At 45.6% G+C, this 22760-nt stretch overlaps 1 protein-coding gene across 1 annotated transcript in view; it reads right to left on the bottom strand.

The window, feature by feature from the left end:
* Positions 1-22760, bottom strand: part of GOT1 (glutamic-oxaloacetic transaminase 1) — a 164170-nt gene that overhangs the window by 62070 nt on the left and 79340 nt on the right. The window contains exons 5-6 of the mRNA XM_069611538.1: positions 16754-16858; positions 12477-12627 (exon numbers count right to left, since the gene is read on the bottom strand). Coding sequence (XP_069467639.1) covers positions 12477-12627; positions 16754-16858 — 256 coding nt within the window. The remainder of the gene's footprint in view (positions 1-12476; positions 12628-16753; positions 16859-22760) is intronic.

Genomic DNA, 22760 nt, shown 5'->3' with positions numbered 1-22760 from the left:
TATCTGAAATAATTTGCCCGTAGAATTGGTGGCCGCAGAGATTTGTTCATTAAAGAATTTTTCTTTGCCACAACAGTCATTCCTTTGTAACATTTCTCCAAGTCCTTCCACTTTATTTTATTGTCCTCAGAGGGCTGTTTTAACCATTTTCTTTCCATTTTCCTCTTTTCTTTTTTTAAAATTGTTGGTTTCTGCGTTGAACCATTTTTGGTGATTTAAATTGGTTCTAACCTGTTTGTATTTCAATGGGGCTTATTGATCAATCCGTTCTTGGGCTTGAAAGGAGAAGTTCTTGATGTAGAAAAGTTGCAAAAGGGACTTAGCCTGTCTGCTTGGGAGCAGAGTTTGCCTCTGCCTTTGAACACTCCACCTCAATAGCAGAGGACTTTGGAAAGATCATCTGTCCCAAAAGAGGTCCAAATAAATGTTTCCTTAAATTGTGGATGGTCCACAATTGAATCAAAGGAGGAGCGGGAGATCCCCCCACTTTTATAGGAAAACTGTTCCAGCTAACTGGGCAAAAGCAAGTCTGATTTTAGGGGTACGATCCGGGTCCCTGTGACAAGTGGTCCGGGCATTCTTGCATCATACTCAAAGTGCTTTGTGCTAAAGGAAATGGAGGAGACACTAAGGAAGGGTACAGCGAAAATAGAAATTGTAGAATCTTTCCCCAATTATGCAGAGCTCCCTCTGTCTATACTAATGCCTCCCCCTTCTCAGACCTATAGCATCAAAGGCCCTTTGGTATGCAACACCCTAGTGTGAGGCGAGTCATTTTATGTAGTGTGAGCCCTTTGATTCCTGTTAGTCAGTACAGCTCACGCTGAGGGGCTGTCTTGCTGAAGAAAAGTGTTATCTAACCTCACAAAGCATCAAATGGAGAGGCAGGCCCCCACTCTATGGTGCTGCTGGTTGCAGCAGAGACCGGCAGTCTGTAGAGAAAGCACAAAGCCTGTCCATGGCTGTCCTGGTTCCCATTGTTGACACATGTATGGGACGGATTGTGGTGTGGCTTTAATCTATCTATATATGTGTGTTTGAGGCGAGATTTGATCTTTATACAATTCCACACTTTCACCAATCTGCACCGAATTTTGTATAGTTGCCAGTTAGGGCACTCCAGACATTATTGGCTACATGACATTTGAACACTCCACTCCGTTCTCTGGATTTCAGCACAAGACAAAACTTGTTTACGGCATGGAGAAGCGTTGTTCATTATACAATGCCACACCTCTGCACCAAATTATGCGTAGTTACCTGTTAGGACCCTCCGGACATTGCTAGCTCCATGACATTTGGAAACCCCACCGCTTTCCCCGGATTTCAACACCTCCACACATGAGATGGCTGCCTGCAATCGGTGAAACATGAATGTGGTGTAGAAGGACCGGTCCCGACAGGAGGAACAAAACTAGAGGTTTAGGCCCTAGGTTGCACCGTTTCCAAGATACCTGCTCCGCAATTCACTGCAACAATGCAGCATGCCAGGGTGAGGTGACGGGTGGGGCGAGAGCACAGAAGGTCCCAGTATGCAACAGCGCACCAACTCTCACCTCCCCCAACGTCTGCTCCTGGGTACGTCAGCCAGCCGCACGCAAGCATCCTCAGTGCAGTTTACTTCAGGGTGCAGAGCACATCAAGCATTTAGCTATCAGAACAACAACCTACAGCATCAGTGTTATCATGTGTCTACAGAACCCGTTCGGAGAACAGGTACTTCTGCTAGTACATATATGGAATACCAGCCACCATACTCCAAAATTAGGTCTGTTTTATGTTTAAAGATTAAACTTCAACCAGGATGGTGATTGTGTGGAATTATGTAGTTTGGGAACAAAGGCATATTGTAAAGAACTCTGTAAAAAAGAAAGGGTGCGAACGAAAATGCCACACTAAAAAATAAAAATCAACTGCATTCTGTGCAGAGCATGAAAGAAACCAATGTGATGAAATGCTGTGATGTCAGTATTCTTTTTGCAGTAAATGCCAAGGCACAACATAAATATTTCAGTTAGGTGGTAGTGCAGCAATTTGTATTAAATGGAGAACAGTCAAACTGGAATGAAAAAGCACAGCTTTCTTCTTTACAGGACTGCTAATCGTTCTATGTTGAAATGTCGAATTTAAAATAACAAGGCTAAAAAGGTAGTGTTTTTTTTGGTTAAAATTAGAAAATACCTTTTGTACTTGGCCCCGTTCCTTATTGTATTCCCCTACCCCACTCCCATTAATTTTGTTGCTTTAAAAAAGTGCACGCACAAATATATAACAAAAAGATAATTAAAAAAAAGAAAAAGAAAAATAAGGTAAAACAAAACATGCCTTTTTCACACTCATTTTGTAATTCATTTTTATGGGGATTACCCCGATAATCACCCTTTCTCTGACTCTGCAGAAGTGTTGCGGAGGAGAAGTTTTGAAACCAAGGCATTGGGGCTTCCTTACAGCATTCTGTCACCAAAGGACCAAATGCTCTTTGTTCTGAAAAGCAGGCATTGGTTATACAACTAATGATGGGCATTAACAGTTTGTCATTGCGTCTATCCAAAGATTCCTTAAAAATACAAAAATATATTTTGAAACCGCGACTTGTAGCGGGCTGGCCCAAATGATCAACTACTTTCAAACAGACCCTCCCTTAAGGACGCCATTTATGCTTGCTGAAACTGGGAGTCTGGCATTTGTAAAGTCAGCCGATTGAATTACTTGAGAAGCCAATGACTCAACATTTGGGTCCGGAGCAGCCTAATTTCGGAGAATGAGGCTTCTCAAGGGTCATAAATGGCCCAGCTCTGGACCTCAAAGGACTGACACCATATGGCTATTGCCAGACCAGAGAAGGGAACAGTGATTTCATATATTGTCAAACCCATTACATTGATGGGAAAAGAAGTGCATCTTTAAATTTTACAAATAGGATCATATTTTCCTGAATACCTTTTAATGAGTGTCATAGCATGTTTTTCACTCTGAACAATTTTTTTAAACAAAGTTATCAGTTGAATGTAAAATTGTATTTTTATGGTAGTCATTAACTAAGCAAATGGTATGAATGTAGATATTGTTGCACAAAAACATTGCACACCAGGGATTCATATATCCTAGCGTACGTGCAGTTAGGCCAACATTTCGAAATGGGAATAGAATATTTGTGTGAAAGGATCAGCGAATAAAAACAAAAATCTGTCGAAAACACACATCACATGCCGTGCCGAGATGAGACCAGTATCATTTGATTCATCTTAGCGAGAGCAATCTTGGAAATAAATTAGACATAAACACATGAGTGGAACACAATGATTTAGAAAATCACTATGGTAAAATGTAAATCTCCACGATGATATCACATCAAATTGGAGGGAAACTGGGTTAGAATAATACGCCCATTGGACTGCCCTCTTCATTAATATGCCCAGTGAGGAAAAAGGGGATGGTTTAGTGTGATGCCAGTTTTGGAACACTGGCCAATCACATAGGTTGATCAATTAAAATAGAGAAATTATGGTTTCTAAGCTCTAAAAGTCCAACCCCAGATTCCAGGGGATGAACTGGTGACTGACTGGAGTGGAGACGGACTGAAAGAAGGCTACACGGAGAAGAATGGACTACAGAAAAGATACTAGAATAGCCTTCTTTCCTTAGGGTTCCTTTGGGATTTCTGGCAGACCACTGTGAGAACCCCCCCAGGATTTCCTCGGTGGAAAAGGAAGCAGCCAGGCCCAATACAAAAAGGAGAGAAATCAGGCTGTGGAGGGAAGCTGACACATCATGCCGACTGATGCCCACCGGTGTCTAGAAGGGGTTGGGGGGCAACAGAACAGGTCCTTGAGAGGGTACCTACCTGTCCAGACAGCCAAAGAAAATAAATTCCTATACAAGTATAGTGCTTGGGTGAAACATAATTCTATGGGAGGTACATTCTAAAAAGGGAATACATTAAATCCCAGCCCCTCTTATTTGTGAAAATACTGAGCGGGGTATAATAACCAGACTGTACATCCTGGAGTATTTGTACTTCTGGAAACTTTGGTTTTGATAAAAAATAGACCCGAATAGTGCATATTGGGAGATCCCTGGTACCTTTCCTGTGCAATAGCAAAGTACAGACTGAGAGCCCAATAATATCTCTTTGTACATGCCTGGGAAAGAGTTTTTAAACTGACACCCCCCCCGCATTTTAAATTGCCCATTGAAAAAATGACAAATGTGCACCTTTTTAGACATTAGTGTAACAGAAATACTATGGAAGGTAATCTAGCAAACATACGCTTTAGGCATTTTTCTTTTTTGTAAGCGATTTACACGCACGAATTTTAAGTAGCCAGTCTTTCAATTGAGTTTTCTAAAGTGTTTTTTGAAACAATGACATATCAATTGAGGAAGAAAATAAGGTATTATTTTAATAAATGTAAAGTAGAGAGCGTTAGATGAGCTAGGATGTTCTGATTTATTTTTATTTTCTATAAAATGAAAGCTTTGTCCTTGACCTCACATTTTTCCAGCCATGGTGAATGTTCGCTCAGGGTAAACCAAAAGTACATATGGTGATGTGTGCTTTTAAAAACTCTATATCCAACTTAAATGCAGCTTTGGCAATTGACTTGACTGGTGCATTATCAGTCATAGTAACCATTGATATCAGGATTTCTTTGAGAATGGTGAAAATGTATAATCAGTTTATCTTTCAAATTGGTTTGATTATATCAATTTTTAATAAACAAACATTCTGTGCAACCCTGCATGGATCTTGTCCCGAAAGGGAAGCTGTAGGGAATCGATACTGTTAAAGTGGCATGTAGGTTCAAAAAGGACTTTGTTAAATAAAGATTGTGCGGCGTGCCAGATTGGGGGTGTTCGGAGGAGGGGGAGGGGATGGGACGTAATTCCCCCAAACTAGAAGTTGCCTGATTAAAACATCCTACAATACTTTTATGCAGCCTCTGTTCTGAAGTAACTTTGCTGTCACAGCAGCTGTCAAAAGGGCAACTCCTGTGTGCTCTGAACCTGGTCTGTAGCACTAGAGCACAGCTGCTACCGATCTGGAGACTGATGCAACTATGCTTTTGGCATAGAGCTTTATGAAAGTGGGGTCTGATTAGCAGACCACCCTTTCCGAGATGAAAATACCTGCATCATTTGGTTATTATATCAAAAAAGCTGTGGCTTCTACACTTTTGCCAGAGGGCAATTCCTCATAGTACCAAGCCGTAGTATTCCTGTAAGATACAGTTTATGCTTTTCCCATTTCAAGGTTGAAAATAGGATTGCCTTTTAAATGGGTGGCCCAAACTACCATTTAGTGTTTTGAGGCTTAATGGATTAGCATCACGAAACAGCATTATAAATGCTAAAGTACGAGGGATTGGTAAACTTTGGGAAAGAGTGCTACATTAAGGTAGCTTGGGTGCGGTATATTAGGAGTCGTTACATTAGTTCAGAACGGAGTGCCTCGAGGACCACATTCAGGAACCCACATTAATTAACTTGTACATAAATACATCAAACCAGGCCAGCAAAGCACAGCCCAGGAAGTTACTAGATTTTTCGAAAATAAAGTTTGCTTCACGGCCTTCTGTTTAAAGACTATGCATTCTTATTCCGGATAACAGCTGGCAGAGCCCCACAGCCCAAATTAAGTTCCCATGCCAGCAATCACTAATTCACAGACAGTCACACAGTATGCTCCATCCAGTACATAATAGTTCAAAATAATATTACAGTGCTTGTCATCTCTGACAAAGCAATTGTTATTTTCCTGCAATGTACATTGTTAGCATGCGTTGATCAAATTATGGTCCACTGAATTCCCAGACAACACAAACTGCAGCTTTCGAGGCCATAACAAGGGCAGTTAGGCGCAATATAAACGTCACATTGCTTGACCTATCATGCAAGAGGTATTTACAATCTTTTAGTACTTTTCATTCCCCATAAGCTTGGTGTGAAAGAAAAAGAGAAGGTAAAGTTTACATTAAAAAAAGCATGAAAGGGATCCCTACAGTAGCTTAACCGTAATATGGCTGGCCCCCATTTCTTTAATATACGTGTATCATGCAATAAATATAAATGAGTGCATCAAATGAAGTGCGGTCACACGCCAAGATAGCCAAACTGAGGGATGGTAAACAAACAGCAAGCACTGCATTTCACAGAGCAGAGTAGTGAATTGGTGGCATCAGTGCAAACAAACACACACTGTTCCAGGCTTAGCCATGGCTGCATTTCTTTTCAAGTAGTTCGCTAGTGAACAGTGCTCCAGTAAAGATGTCCAAGTTGGAGTATTTTACTCCCTATTTTTTTTTTTGAGTTGGGAGTAAAATGATTTAGGGAGTACAAATCTAGGTCCCAATGGGAGAATGTTATGAGCGAGTAAAAATATTTCAACTATAAACAGAAATGTTTTTGTAATCAATATTTCTTTGCACCTACTTAATGCACATTAAAGGAGGGGGGACATGCTCCCATGTGTAGGTTTCCTATTGCAAGTATTTTTACTCCCTAGTTTGGGAGCATTTCCCAATTTTAAAGGGAGTTAAAAGTGACAGTTACACCCCTTATGTGTAGCACTGTTGGTGAGTAAAATCCTTCTTACACCTGCTTTCCCCAGTGTGGAACCGTGTTAGGGATAAACTCACATACACACACACCAAATGCCTGCTTCTAACCAAGATTTGAATGATTAATAGACAAGCCACATAAGCCTGGAGTGCTGACAGGTAAAGGAAACCCAGTATGGATGGTGGACAGGGATGGGGGCGAGAGGGGAGCTAGAATGCACATAGGTTTAAGCCTCCCATGGGTGTTGGGTGGGTGCATAGCCAAAGGACACAAGTGGGCTACAAGTCCCTTCCATAATGCTAAAACCAATAGGAAAGAACAGTGACGTTTTTCATAGTTTTTTATTTTTTAAAGGAAAGATGGATTGGAATTTTTCTCCTGTGGAGGGGAAATCTCTGGTCAAACATTAATCATTAAAAATGTATAGAAATATTTAGAAAGGTTCTTCAAATTTTACACTGGGCCAAAGTAGCAGAAAAATAAATTACTTACCCGTGGTAATGTTCTTTTGACTGGATGTTGATCCCACTTATTCCTCATCTTTGATATATTCCATCCTGCATTAGCTGCTTTGGACATGTTCTCACAGCAGAGGGCCCTGTGCGCCATCGATCTTGTGTCCCTCGGCAGCCTCTGTCCGCGCTGGAGTAGGACATCAGTGTATATATAGCACGCACCGTGCCCGTTACCTCAGTTCTTATTTGTTTCCCAGCCCGTATGCCCAGATGTCTCGAAGGCCACAAGATAGCCTTATGTTGTAAGAGCGGAAGGTGTAAAACATGGAAATTCTCCGAAAGGCAGAGGGCAGGTTAGGAGGACATTGAGGAATACATAGGTGAACATGCAGTCAAAAAAGCGTTACCAGGGGTAAGAAATGTGTTCTTTGAATGGATTGTGTCCTCCCATGTATTCCTCATCTTTAATAGACTCCCATAGTCGTGTGTTGTAGGAGGTGGGAACAGAGAATATACTTGTCATTAATGCTGTGCAAAACAGCTTTCCCCAAACTTATTTCTCGTGACCCGATGCAGAATCTATGCAATAATGCTTGGTGAAGGTATGACGAGCAGATCAAGTTGCAGCACTACAGCTTTCCTGCACTGGTACCTGCCATTGCAAAGCCGAAGAAGTAGCCCCACCTCTGGTAGAATGAGCTCGTAAGTCAGCCAGGACCTTCTAGCCCGCCAAGTTATAGCAGTCAGAAATACATAACATAATCCAACGGGATAAAGTTTGCTCGGTTACAGCTTGGCCCAGCTTGTGACAAGCAAATCCCACAAAAAGCTGATCGTCCTGTCTGAGTTTTGTCAGTTTATTAATGTAGAAACTCACACCCTTTTTGGATTTAGTCGATGAAGCCTTTCCTCCTCTTCAGAAGGCTGGAGAGGTGGGTAAAACATAGGCACTACAATCTTCTGTGCTAAATGAAATTCGGAAACCACCTCCTCTAGAAATGAAGTCAGACCCTCAACACAACCTTTTCCTTGTAAAAAGGTGGTAAATGCAGGATTACAAGGTAAGGCTTGCAACTCACTAACTCTACGAGCCGAGGTAATAGCCATTAAAACAAAGGGTCAGCATCCATAAAGAACATGAATGGAGAGGCTCAAATGGAGCTCCCATTAGGAACTTTAGCACCAGATTTAGATCCCAGACAATGAATGGGGCGGGAGGAAAAGGTTAGTTAACCCCTTTAGAAACTGGATCACAATAGGTATCTTAAAATTACAATCCTTGCTCTGGCGAATGAACAATGCTGCCAACCGCTGATGGGATGGGTTAAATAAAGCAAGAATGACAGCATCACCGGTGTTTGACGAGAAAGGGTCAATATTCTTAGCTCGGCACCAGCTGCAAAACCTATTCCAACGGCGGTAGAGATTCTTTGTTGCATGTCTTCTGGCCGAAAGCAACACCTCCCTTACGTCTTGCGGAAAGTCCCAATCTTTGTATCTCAACCAGAAACCAGGCGTGAAGGTTCAGGACCCGATTTCTGGGTGAAGAATGCAATATACCACTTGCGAGAGCAGATTCTCTTTGGGGTGGAGGGAGAGGAAATCATGGGCTTCCCAAACTTCCTGATGACATGAGGAATGACGGGGGTTGGAGGAAATGCGTACAGGAGTGGAAATTCCCAGTCCACTACAAATGGGCCTCCTAGAGCTCCTCTCTGAGAAACTTCCCTGGAGCAGAACAGGTCGCATTTTCTGATGACACTGGAGTGAACAGATCCACTTGAAGGTCTTCCCCAAAGGGTGAAGATCCCTTGAAGGACTTCCTGAGCTAGCTCCCACTCGTTGAATACTGCTATGCCTGGCCAGTGCATCCGCCGCTGTGCTCTCCTCTCTTGCAAGGTGAACGGCTGATAGAGATTCCTTCTTGTATTGCCCAAAACCAGAGCTGCATTGCCTCTCTGCGCAGTGGTAGTGACCCTACATCTCCTCTCTTTTTGAGGTAATGCATGGTCACCGTGTTGTCTGTCATTATCAGGACATTCTTTCCCCGTACAGAGGGCAGAAAGGCTACCAAGGCTAGTCTGATTGCCCTCAGCTCCAAAAGGTTGATGTGTAGTTTGGACTCCGATGGCGACCAGGGACAACCGATTGCCAGATCGTTGGTATGAGCTTCCCAACCTGTAAAGGAGTTGTCCGTAACTACAGTTCTCTCCGGCCATGGTTGGCAAATGGGTTCCTGCTTCAACACATTCTCCTCCCAGGCCCACCACAAGAGATCCTGGGAGACCTTGCTCGGGACCAAAAGAAAGTCAGTCATTCTGCCGGAAAAACTGGGATCACTGGAATCCGAGGGCCCATTGGTGAGACCTCATTCTCAGACCGGCTTCTGGCACCATAGAAATGCAGGATGCCATGAGACCGAGCAACCTTAGAACATTGAAGGCCGGTAGATTTTGGGCATCCTAAACTTCATGACCATCTGCTGAACGTGTTCAGCCCTCACCTCGGGTGGCGAGGCTTTCCCAGAGGAAGCATCTAGGACCACTCCAATGAACTGAAGCTTCTGGGAATGTATCAGGTGGGACTTCTTGAAATTGAGGCAGAAGCCCAGCATGTGGAGAGAGTGGCAGGTGATGCTGAGATTTCCAGAACCTGTTTGGGAGAACAGGCCCTGATCAGCAATCATCCAGGTAGGTGTAGATATAAATACCTCCCTTCCCTAGACTTACTGTCACTATTGCCACCAACTTGGTAAAAACCCTCGGCAGAGGTGAGCCCGAATGGCAGAACCAGAAATTGAAAATGAATACTGCCAATGGCGAACCTTAGGGACTTCTTGTGCTTGTGATGAATAGGCACATGGAAGTAAGCATCCTGAAGGTCCAATGATAACCTCCAACCCTGCAGCCGGAGGGCCTGGAGCATCTGAGAAAGAGTGACCATCTTGAACTCATCCTTCCTGAGGAACTTGTTCAAGCATTTCCAGTCCAAGATGGGCCTCAATCCTCCATCCTTCTTTGGTATTAAGAAATAAGGTGAGTACCATCCCTGGTTCCTCGCCACTAGAGGGACTGCCTTTATAGCGTCTTTCTCCAGCAGGATGTAAATCTCCTGCAGAAGAAGCGGATCTGGTACCTTCAAGGACTGACACCCTGGTGAACAATAAGGAGACCCTTTCATGAACGGGAGACAGTAACCTTGGGCTACAGTCTGCAGGGCCCAGGCATCAGAAGTAATGCCCAGCCATTCTTCCAGATGCTGACTCAGCCTGCCCCCACCACGGTCCTGCGGACCAAGGACTCCAAGTTTTTGGTCTACGGGTGGCGGTTGCTGACCACCTTGTCCTCCACTAGCAACTCTCCTCTGGCCCCTGTGTCTGCTCTGACCTTTTGTCCTTCCAACTGATGAGAAATAGCAAAAGGACTGGCCCCTCCAGCCTTGAATAGCCGTGTGGGTCTGTTGCAGCAGTTGAATTGTTGCGCCCAGCGATTTTGTGCTGCTTTCGAGGGTGAAGCTTTTCAAAGCTTTCACCCGCTTTTGAGTCAAACATGTGGGAGTCATCAAAAGCCTTGCTTGGACATCAAGTGCAAAGCCAGAATTACACAACCAGGCAAGTCTCCCTGAGACGGTACTGGCTGCCATCGCTCGGCTAAAACTGTCAACTGAGTCCAATACAGACTGGAGCGACTGGCACATCGTGTCCTTGCCATCTTTAACCATGTTCAAGAATCCATCCCTTTCTTCACCATCCGGGCTGTGTTCAGCAGCCATAGCCACCACTTCCCACAAAGTAAATGTAAACTTGTCCAATGCACACGTGGCATTTATGTATTTTAAGGCGATAGTACTGGCTAAGAAAATTTTGCTAGAGTATCAAATCTTTTATTGTCCCTATTGGGGTAATTGTAGGATAGGCGGCTGTCCTTGATGAAGTGGCAGCTTGCACCACTAGACTGTCCGGCGATGGATGTTTAGACAAGAAATCCAGATATACAAGTAAAGGCCTGTATTTCCTGATCGCAGGCTTTGTATCAGGACTTTCCCAATTTGACATGACTCTGCTCTTCAGAGCCTAATGGAAAGGGAGAACATTGTCTTTAGGGAGGCCCTTGTCGAGAATATCCACGAGGCCATCCTGCTCCATGAGGCCATCCTGCTCCAAGACATCAGCCGGCCTCTCCCAGTCCAGATGCTCAGGAACTTTGCTGAGGACTGTATTATACGAAGAATCTACATGTGCAGAAGGCTCTGGACTGGCAAATTCCACCTCTGGGGAAGTATGTAGCCCACTGGCATCTTTCAGCGAGTCCTCCAGAAGTTGCATAATGGACTCCTCAGAAATTAAAGCCTCAGCAACAGTGGGAGTTCCAAATTCCAGACCAAAAGGAGGAACGTCCTGATCAGTTACCTCCTACTCTTCAAAGACAGACTGGAGAATCTTCAATACCTCAGTTGAAGATGTCAAAGTCTTTGACGCTGATGGTCTCGACATCGTGACAGTCAGCTAGAGTCCCATCGAACCAGTGGAGGTGCGAGACTAACCTTTGACTTGTCTCCAGATTTCTCTAAGGATTTTTGCCTGGGCTCGAGGGCGCGCGAGCAGCAACCTTTGTGGACTCCTTACCAGCCTTGTGAGGCGCTATGGTCGGTAGCCTTCTTTACTTTCTTAGGGGCGGGAGAAGCCGCCTTCTCAAAGCCCTTCACCATCTGGAGGCGAAGGTCCTCCCATTTGTCCTCGGTAGCCGACTTACCCGAAAACTCACTCTATGGTCAGGTGAGGAGTCCAAAGAGGAACAGCCCGAACGATAGTTGCCACTTTTTCATCTTGTGGGATGTCCAAGACGATAAATGGCTTCTGGAACGAGAGTGCTTGGAGTGTTTCAAAGGTGAAGTGCCTCTCGAACTTAACTCATCCAAAGACCTCCTCTTGGAAGGAGTGCTCAAAGAGGGCTACGAAGAGGGCCTACCAAGGACGAGTTTCCCCTTCCTCTCCTCAAAGGCCTTTCCTGTCATGGACTGACAGGAACCGCAGTCCTCGACCTTGTGGTCGATTTCAAGGCACCAAAGGCAAATATAGTGTGGATCAGTGATGGACATCTTCGATCTACACACCTTTTGATGTTGGTCTTAGGAGTAGACATTTTGAATGAACCGTACTACGAAGTAGAATTCGGAACCGTCAAAACGTGCTGTGCATGTGGAAAAACAGAACGGAGGTAACGGGTCAAAGTAATACTCTAGAGGGAAGGAGACCACCGAGGGACATGAGATCAATGATTCAATGGCGCACAGCGACCTCTACTGTGAAGAAGATTTCCAAAGCAGCCAACGCTGGATGGAATAGATCAAAGATGAGGATATGTGTGGAGGACAAAATCCATTTGAAGAAGATCTTTTGATATAAATACATTTGCTGTTGATGCATTTTAAAAAAAATCTGTTACACAACAAGATACTCACTGTAAAGTCCGAAGTTTTTGGAGAAGGACTGAGCACAGAACAGCTCAAAGCCCTCAGAAACGAAGTAGCGCACAGCCCAGGCATCCTTATCTAGATTTCCGGAGGCAAAGCCCTGATAGGCAGAATCAAAGAACGGAAAGAGGTACCTCCGCTGTAATTTGAGGAATGAGGAAAAAAAAAAAAAGTTAATATAACGTAGCCTTCTTGAATTAAAATGTTTGCTATAGCTGCATAATGGCAGATACATATGCAAGTGTATACGACAACTAAATCCAATACGTAGGATCATTAAGAACAACAGTCTTCAAAGCTTCAGATGCATCACTATTAACATCACATCCGTCAAACACATGTTTTTATCAAGACCACTTTGAGCATAGGATTCTTTAAGCTCCATTACGTTTAAATACAATATTGTACAACAATCTTAAGTGTGAAGTGGTTTTAAGAATTCAGAAAATCTCCATTTGCGAGCCACCGGAACTTCAATTCAGTAGCTCGCTGCTAAAAATATACTACGGTCAAGTGGCACAGCGAGTAGAGCGCTCGCTTTGACATCCGTGCAGAGCCTGTTAACGTAGGTTCGAATCCCACCACACACCGTGGGTAATAATAAGCAGCGCTCATATACCTGAGGGTTCGTAGCGCTATATAAATGCCTAATTATTATTATTACTGTAAAAGGGGGTGTACTAAAACTTTCCAGTCCTTATCGGTCCATTCAAACCTGGACCGCCTGCACATATTCCTTCTACATAACCATCCTCCAGTCAGGACATGCATGATCCTTTGTGTTATCCTCTAATAACAAGTGTCTCTAGTCTATCTTCTCTTCATTTAACTCCTGAAAGCAAAAAGTATTCCAAGGGAGCATGCAGACTAGATAGCATCTTTACTTTGACTTCTTCCAGTTCATTTTTTTTCTCTATAGTCCAGCTTTTGCCCTTACCTCTCAGAATCCTTTTATGTGGTGCACCACATGTAATAATGCCTTCCAATGATCTCTGTGCACCACTCAACATACTTACCCATACATCCACATCACATCTTAACCCACTTCCATGCATCAGCCGTTTTCAACCAGGCAATGCTAGATTATTCGCAAGCCTCTTCAGAACATACAACCCCCTGAATGTGCCACCAAGAATTTCTCATTGTGAAGTGGGCAGGCAGTGATGACCTAATCTTAAAAGTGCAGTGGGATGCTGTCCGTTCGACAGCCACTTACCAACCAGGGGATACGCTTGCGGAAAACAGCAGGATTTAATTCCAGCTGAAAGAATGAGGTAAGGCATTTAAAAAGGAAGTCTTTTCTTTTCCACGGATTTATATGTATGTAAAGTCAAAAAAGAAAATTATACCGACCAGTGTGAATGTGTAGTTTGGTCTGCACTTGCAGAAAATATGTATTCTTCCAAGTCGTTGATTTTACATCTTGCCTGCTCCTTGCGCCCGCTCCTTTGCCTCCTTTCCTTTTCAATTTCCTGGCCTACCTTTATTAAGCGTTTTGTAATCATTTCCCCTCCCATCCTACTTTCACCTCCCCAAGTCAACGCTCTGGTCCGTCCTCTTTCAAATTACACTACACGCCTTATTTGACCTGACTGCAAGGTTATGTAGACGGGCAGTCAATCAAAACTTTATTTCAGAAGAATCAACGAGGCACTTAGTGGGTAAGTGCTTTCATTGAAAAATCAGGATCCGTGCAAACCTATGGTCATCGAATACTTAGTATTGCTTCACAAACTCATGTTCCAAGTTGGACATAGTTCCCATTACCCATACTGAATAGTTGAGAGTTAACCAGTCGCACAACCAAGGATAAACAAATTGCTTGGGATCAAGGTTACCGAGGAAGTTGGAGCAAAAAGGTTGGAAACCTGAATCAGGATATTACCAGTCGGCCCATTCGACTAATCTCCACACACCATGATCCTACAAAGAGATCTTATGCAGCCTTGGGCTGTGCTGTTGACTCGATGTTCCAGGGATGTAAAGCAAACTGTGGGTGGCAGGTCAAAACAAGAGTGCTAATTTCGAGGGTCCTACTGCCAGGACCTCATTTAGCCTCAAGATCCACGTCTTTTTCTCTCACACTACTTTCATAACATCCATTTACTGGGCCTCTCCTTCATGCCCATCCACTTTCCCTTTCTCTCAGTCTGTTTCCAGATTCACCATCTTCCTTTACCTTCTTCTCCACTCCTACACTGCACCCCTCTCGGTGCAGAGAACCTTTAATTTTCTGTCTCACAAACCATATTTCTGTGGCTCTCAATTCATCCTGGTTCCAGTTTCCGATCCATCAACCTGCTGACTTACTTTTGACACTGCAATTACACCCCATGTCCTGCTCTTTTGGAACTCAACATTTCATACTCCTCCCATCCAGGACATTTCTCCACCCACCTGAAATAATCTACTCACCTTTTTAACATTTGACCAATTTAAAATAAATACACAAATCCCCATGCACATCGCAGTCTAACCCCTGTTAACACCCTCACCACTACACTAATCACTACATAGTCATTCATGGAGAGCTCTCAACACAGCCCACCACATCTCTACCCAATTTATATACCCCCCCCACCCCTTTTCTAGCTGCGCTTTGTATTGCTGGCAGCTAATTGATCTTGGGCTCCCGTCTCTGGACAGCGACCCAAGTTTTACCATCACACAAACACCTTCAAATGTAGTGGTACATAGAGCTTGGGTACTTCACTCAGGGTTTGGCAAGCATCGCTCCCATCAATAATACCTCTCTCACCAGTAATCCTCCCTCCACTTCCAGCACCATGCACCAAGAGGCTGACAAAAAGTGGCACTCCCTGGCAACCCCTGCACCGGGGACTGTTTTCTGTATCCCCTACAGTCCCCCTACCAGCACTTAGTCTGCACTTACATTGCACTTGCCACCAGTGGCTGTTTTATTTATCTTATTCTACTATCCCATGTACTGCACTTTCCCCTCTCCCTTCTCCACGCACTTTTCCCTTTCCCCCTCCCCATGCACTTGCACGATCTGAATGATACCTGGCCTAGTAGGATCGTTGTTCTGTCTTCCTTTTGTTCCCCCTCCCTTGCCTTGTCGCGCCTTGAAACACTTGTGTATAGGTGCGTTATAAATGCCATATCATATCAAAGGAACTTATGAAAAACGCTTGGCTATCCTTGGGCTTAAGCTCTACACCAATGCTGCATCTGTCTTTGTCTACAGGATCCCTCACTTCACCAACAACCACATAGCAGGTCAGACTTCTGGGTTCGATTTTCACCAGTCCAGATGCAACTTGAAACTGAAAGTTAGCAGCCCCCAGAAGAGACGTCTCATGTGGTGGTGGATGAGACTATAGAAAATAGCACAAAGGTAAACCTCATAAACACTTAGTTTATGGTTTTCAAAGCTTTCATTTCAAGGTTCGCTGAAGTTCAAGACAAGAAGTCAGAGGATTCGGGATAAACAAGTACTTTGATTTTTCAGCAATTATATTTTCATCTAGAATTATGCAAAACATACACCTTGATGCACAAGGATCTGCATTATTCTTATGTTTTGAGGTCGATTTGGCAGAAACATTAACTAGGATTTACACAGCACTATACAAGATTGTGTTTTGCTTAACAGTCTGTGCGCAGATGAGGTGGAACTCCCGTCACAGTTAAGCACTTAATTAACTAGTCACAATCCATCCATTTTATGGAGCTCTAAAACCTCATCCTCAGGTTTGCATATGTTGGTCCAGCGAGTCCTCTGCTGTACATCAGAGTGGCTCACAGTTTTAACCTTGTAATACGGTGAACAAACCCTACTATATGAACAGAAAATACTTGCAATGGACCACATGAGGAAGGAATAACGGTAGCAAGAAAATTGAACAGAGTGGATTTAGATTCCACATGTGTGCCAGTAAAGGAAACGCACCCTTCCACCAGATTTGGATGTGGGTGAAGAGACAATGAGGTTATATCAAGCAGAATTCCAATGCTTTGTGCTGCCCTTCAATCTCATCCTTTCCCAATCCAATGTTAAAGATTCCCCAACAACAAAAACACCATGTCCAAAACAGAACAGCTCTAGGTTTGTATGATTGAAGCACTGAAATGCAGATGGAACCAGCTGCCATTTGTGAGAGAAAGCAGCCCATTGCACAAGAAAGTTTGTCACAAAAAAGTATACATTTGAATACAGAAAAATACTGCTCTAGACTGAGCAATGTTAAACAACTTTCATACAGTCCTTCAACTGTATTCCTGGTTTCATTTTCTCAACATACCTTCATGACCTCTGCAATCTTCTTCCACTCATCTGGTTTGGGGTCGGTGCCAGTTGGATTGTGTGCACAGGCATGCAGGACAAAAATTGAGAATTCGGGAGCATCCTGGGAAGAGACATTGAGAATAACGTTAAGATGTGCTAGAACATCATTCTCAGGGTGTTATTGAATAGTCGGTAAATTATACCAAGAGCATCAGCCAAAGGTAGGTGTTATTCAACGATTATGGTCACACTGTGTTGTGCCATGAATTTACAGTGAATACCATGGATTAAAGACCAGAAGAGAGGGACAGGATTTCCACTTCTATGTGCACCTCCATAGGAGCACGCAAGTTAGAACGTTCTCTGCCTTCTCAAACTTGTTGGTGCATGCAATGCCTTCAACATACATGTTCAAATAAAGGAGTAGATTTGTCAACATTTTTTTTTTAACCTTTTCTTTATTGACACGGCGAGAGAACAGACAATCAACAGAATGTACAAGATATATATGATAGCAGGTACATGAGTGACTACACAGTACATGGTAAATACAAGCGGGGGTAGATATACAATTTAACAGATATGTGAGGCTTAGTAATGGGCTAGTTCACTTCACCAGAGGGAGGGGAAGGCAGTAGTTCTATGTCATCCTTGCTGTTCAGATAGGTACAAAATTCTGACCATACATTCTTGGGACGAGAGGTCTGCGGGAGGGTATTAATGTAGTCCTCCTCATACGTTGAGTCCAGGTGAGGGCCCTCAGCCACATTTCAAATGAAGGGGGGGGGGGGAGCAGCGCTTCCAACATTGTAATATGCATTTTTTGGCGACTATGGTGGCGACATTCAGAAACCTGGACACTACTCTCAATTCGGGGCTATCCCACAGGCCGAACAGTACAGCTAATGGTCCTGGAGAGATATGGGACGCTGTAATGTCTAAGCGAGTGTCTATTATAGCTTTCCAGTATGGGCCCAGGGCGTCACAGGACCAAAACATGTGTATATGATCCGCGTCTAGAGATTTACATCTAGGGCAGGAGTGAACCTGGGTGTGTGCGAACCTGTCCAATCTGTGCGGCATGTAGTATAGTCGATTTAGGAGCTTATATTGTATATTGTATACACCTATATCTGGCATTTAAGGAGGTGGTATGGGTGTGTGTGCACATTTTCTTCCACATTGCGTCAGTGATGGGGTGTCCCAGCTCATCGCTCCATATGTCCCGAGCCGTAGGGTTGGTCATCAGCATTTTGTACAGCGAGGACACTATCCCTCTAGCCCCGGCCGAATTAGTTATATAGTGAATCTCCGGCGAGTCTGGGGGCTCATCGGGGTATGAGGGCCACCATGCTCGAATCGCTGCTCTCAACCTAAAGTATTGTAGTAGTTCTAGTGCAGTGCCACTAGACGCCATGTCTGCTGGGTGATAAACCTCCCTTCAGGGTATAGGTCGGTCAGGGCCCGATATCCCAAGTCATACCAGTGTTTCACTAGGAGTTTATCGTGTGTGGGGCTGAGGCCTGGGAATTGCCAAATGGGCGGCCATTTGTAGTACGGGTGGGGGCCGGGTTGTGCATGTAGTATTAGTTTCCAAGCCATGGTTTTAGCCAATACGGGGTCGGCTGGGGCATCGGTATGAAATGTGTGGTGGAGTATGAGAGAGAGGGTGTTAACTCCCTTACTTTCTAGCTTCTCGAGCTTCACCTGTGGGGGAGGATCGGTGAACGTGTACCAGTATGTGGCGTGCTGGGCCTGCGCGTCTGTCCAGTATTTAGCGAAGTCGGGGGCGGTGAAGCCCCCCTTCTCGTATGGAAGAGTCATATGCTGCCATTTCTTACGAACCGCGCCGGAGTGCCACAGAAATTGAGCGCATGCAGAGTGCAGATTCCTGAAGTCCCGCTTTCCAGGCCAGATCGGCACATTAGTGAAGACGTAGAGCAATTTAGGGACAGTTATCATTTTGAGTAGAGACAGTCTGCACCGACAAGGAGAGCGTGAGATTGCGCCATTTCAACATTTGGGCCTCCGCAAGCTGCGCCACAGCCGCGTAGTTGCCGGCCAATAGTGAAGCTTTAGTGAGGGATACCTGCACCCCAAGGTATCCGATACCCATTGGTGACCAACGGAGGGGGAATTCACATGTCGGCTGTGTAGTGGTCGGCGTGAGTGGAAAGATTTCAGATTTAGTATAGTTTAAGGAGAAGCCCAAAAAAGTGCCAATTTTAGTTATGTCCCATATGATCGGGTCCAGGTGGGCGGCCGGGTAACTGATATAGAGTACCACATCATCTGCATATAGTGAGATGATCTCCGGGGTGTCACATAGACGTATACCTTTACGTGTGCGTTTGTCTCTGACGCCGTCAGCCATGGGTTCGATAGCAAGCGCTAAGAGTATCGGGGAGAACGGGCAGCCTTGGCGGGTAGCTCTATGGAGAGCGAAGGGGGCAGAGGTCCTGGTGTTGATCAGGACTCTGGCTATGGGGTCTGTGTAGAGTAGTTTGATATACGACATCTTGCGTGGGCCAATTCCCATTTTATCTAGTACCGGCCACATATTGCCACAACACCATGTCGAATGCCTTGTGGGCATCGAGGGTGACCGTTACAGCGTTTGCGTCGGGGTCAATTCTGGACATGACATTGAATAAGCAGCGGATATTGAGGGCTATGGATCTGCCGGGCACGAACCCACTCTGGTCAGGATGGACTAAGTGGGTTATAATAGGCAGGAATCTATTTATGATAATCTTAGCAAATATTTTCATGTCGGTGTTGATCAGAGATAGGGGTCTATAAGAGCAGCATTCATCCAGCGGTTTGCCTGGCTTAGGTAGCACAGGTATAAGTGCTTTGCGCATGGATTGGAGTAGGGTGTTTAACCTGAGTGACTCGTTCCACGCCTCCAGGAGTTTGGGTGCCAGGATGGCTACATGTTCCCGATAAAACTTGGCAGTGAGGCCGTCTGGGCATGGTGCCTTGCCCTTAGGGCAGTTCGAGATGACTGTGGTTATCTCGTCGAGGGTGAATGTAGCTTCAAGTTGGTCGCTAGTGGCGCGGGAGAGGAGGGTCATGGGTATTTGGTCTAGCAGGGCATCTGTGTCTTGTAGGCTGTGTTCTTGCTGGGGGCCATATAGGGTTGTGTAGAACGCAGTGAACGTCTCGAGGACGTCTTGGTCGGACCAACACAGGGCGCCGCCTGCGTCCTTGATACAGTCAATGCGAGTCCTACCCACTCTGCGCGTACCAGTCTGGACAGTGTCCTCCCCGGTCTGTCCCCCTCACCATATTTCCAGGATGCTACGGGACGGGCATAGTATTGAACCTCCCTCTGGGCGTGGGTCTCGAATCTTTCCAATTCCGCTCTGATCTGTGCCAGTGTGGTCGGGGAAGGGGCAGAGGTATACTCCCTCTCGAGTTTTTAGCTTCGCTTCTGACCGCTGCAGGCTATTCTTGATACCTTTGAGGACCCCAGCTTCTCTGGAGATGCACAGCCCCCTGATGAAGACCTTGAATGCCTCCCATCGCACCCAATTGGAGGTATCCCGCGTGTTGTTGCAGTCAAAGAAGGTTTGATATCAGCCAGGATATCGGCTTTGAAAACTATGTCTTCGAGGGCCTCTGACTTGAATCTCCAAGAGGAGCGGGGAGGGTGGTCCTGTCCTAGTGTTATGCGAAGTGTTACCAGGGAGTGATCCGATAATGTGCGCGGCAATATAATAGTCTCCGTGGCCCTGCCCACCATGCAGCCTGATACGAGAAAGAGGTCTATCCTGGAAAGGCTATCATGTACCGATGAGTAAAAGGTGTACTCTCTAGCCTGTTGGTTGAGAGCTCTCCATACATCTTTGATACCCAATGTGTCCATGTGTGCCTGTAGTCTTGGGCCGCGCGTGATGAGGCTCTGCGGGCGGTCCCGGATTTGTCCTGCTCGTTATCCAGGATTAAGTTCATGTCTCCACCCCATATAATAGGAATACCAATATACTTCAGAAGCGTGTAGGTGATGGCGTCGAAAAAATCTGGAGCATCAAAGTTAGGGGCATATGTATTAACTAGGAGGCATTCCATATTGGCGAGTGAGCAATGAAGTATTACATATCTACCCTCGGGGTCAACGTGGCTGGTGCGTAATGAGAATTGGATTTGTGGATTAGTTAGTACACCCCTGGACTGGGTTGAGTATTTCGTGTAGTATCTGTTATTGCCCCATGTCGGGGCAATGTGTGTCGCTAGGCACCCCAGGGCATGAGTTTCTTGAAGAAGGAGAATCTTAATGCCATGCCTCTGGGCATAGGCAGTTATCCTGCGGGCTTTAGTGAAGTTGCTCAAGCCACGAATATTCCATGTCATAATGTTAAGGGCCATGGTGTCGCATTATGGAACAACCCTGCAGTAATATTCATTACCATGCCGTAGTTTGCAATTGCCATTTGTATAGATATAGTGAGTTGAAGTCGTGCATCTCTCAGCCATGTCTTATACTTTTAACCCAACCCCAACTGTGCCTCCCCCCACCCTCACTGCCCAACCCCAACATACAGTGAAGTCCCCCCACGCCAATTGGGCCGACTACCACCAGGAGGTGAAGGTCAGAGGATCGGATCCAACATGGATAAGCCCACATTCCCGCCCAACAGGGGCCAAACATTAGGAATAACCAAATTAAATCAAACATTGCAACTGCAGCGGGGAGCGCTAGTGCCGTGCGGCCGGCATTTTAAGCAGGATGCGGGGCAGCAGGTGCTGTCCCGGATTTGTTGCTACGGTAAACGGATCTTGCAATCGGCCTTTGGAGCCAGAGAGCACACTCCGGCTAGTCAACAGTGCAGGAGAAGGTAGGACACAAGGCTAGCTCCAGGTACCAAGCAAAGGAAAGGCAGTGTATGTCGTCTAGGAGCCAGCCTGTGACCCCAGTGCATGTGGTAGGAAGCCATATCTGTTGAGTGGACACATTCAGGTTGCCATTGACACATCGTAAGTCAAGGATCAGTGGACATGATATGTCACCATGGGCTGTGCTGTTTGTGATCAGTTGTCGTTGGGGTGGGGGGGGGGGTGGTCGTTTCTCGGCCCATGCAGCGGTATCTGTAACTCGATGAACGTCACCGCTTCGTCTGGGACAGTGAAGAAATATAGCTTGCCATTGTGAGCAATTTTCAGTCGCGCTGGGAACAAAATGGCATAGGGGATGATGCGCTCCCTGAGCAGCTTCTTAAGGCCAAGGAATTGACGCCTCTTCTGCTGCACCGCCAGTGAAAAGTCTGGGAAGATTCTGATAGTGTGGGCCTCAAATCATAGGTCTCCCTTCTCCCGCGACAGTCGAAGAATGAGGTCTCTGTCGCGATAATGGAGTATCTTCGCGATGATGGGCCTGGGGATGTCGCCTGGTCTGGGGCGTGGTGATAGGGCCCAATGAGCTCGCTCCACTGTGAAATATGGTGAAAGGCCAGGATTGTCCAGTAGGTCTTTAAGTAGTTGTTCCACTGCATCTTCCATCCGCCTCTTTAGGGCGTTCTCGGGGACTCCGATAATGCGCAGGTTGTTTCTGCGGGAGCGAGACTCTAAATCGTCGCATTTCGCCTTGACACTTTTCATGTCACGCGCCAGTGAGGCCACAGTGTCTTGCAGCGCGTTAATTCCATCCTCATTGACCGAGATCCTATTTTCGGCCTCAGTGATCCTAGATCCCGCCTGGTCCACTCGAGTTTTTAGCGAGGCAACATTTCAGTTGATGTCATCTAGTTTTTCATGGAAGGAGGCAAAATATTTGGCCATGGAGTCCATTAGTGTGGTGAGATCTGGCGTTGCAGCCCCATGGTGAGGGTCCAGGTCGGGTTCGTCCTGTGAGAAGGATGCACGGGCCGGCTCAGCTCGGGGGACCGCTTGGGTGAACTTGTCCATGGTGGCCCCCTGGGCAGCGCCCTTGGATTTGCCATGCATTGCAGCTAGCGTAGGCCCAGGAGTGGTGAGGGCACGCTGGCGGGGAGGATAGCGATGTGGAGGGTGTGGGTCTCAAT

Source organism: Ambystoma mexicanum, chromosome 8 (assembly GCF_040938575.1).
Source record: "Ambystoma mexicanum isolate Mex_15411 chromosome 8, UKY_AmexF1_1, whole genome shotgun sequence".
NCBI classification, from domain to species: domain Eukaryota; kingdom Metazoa; phylum Chordata; class Amphibia; order Caudata; family Ambystomatidae; genus Ambystoma; species Ambystoma mexicanum.
The sequence above is the reverse complement of the archived record's forward strand: the minus strand, read 5'-3'. Positions and strand labels throughout refer to the sequence as shown.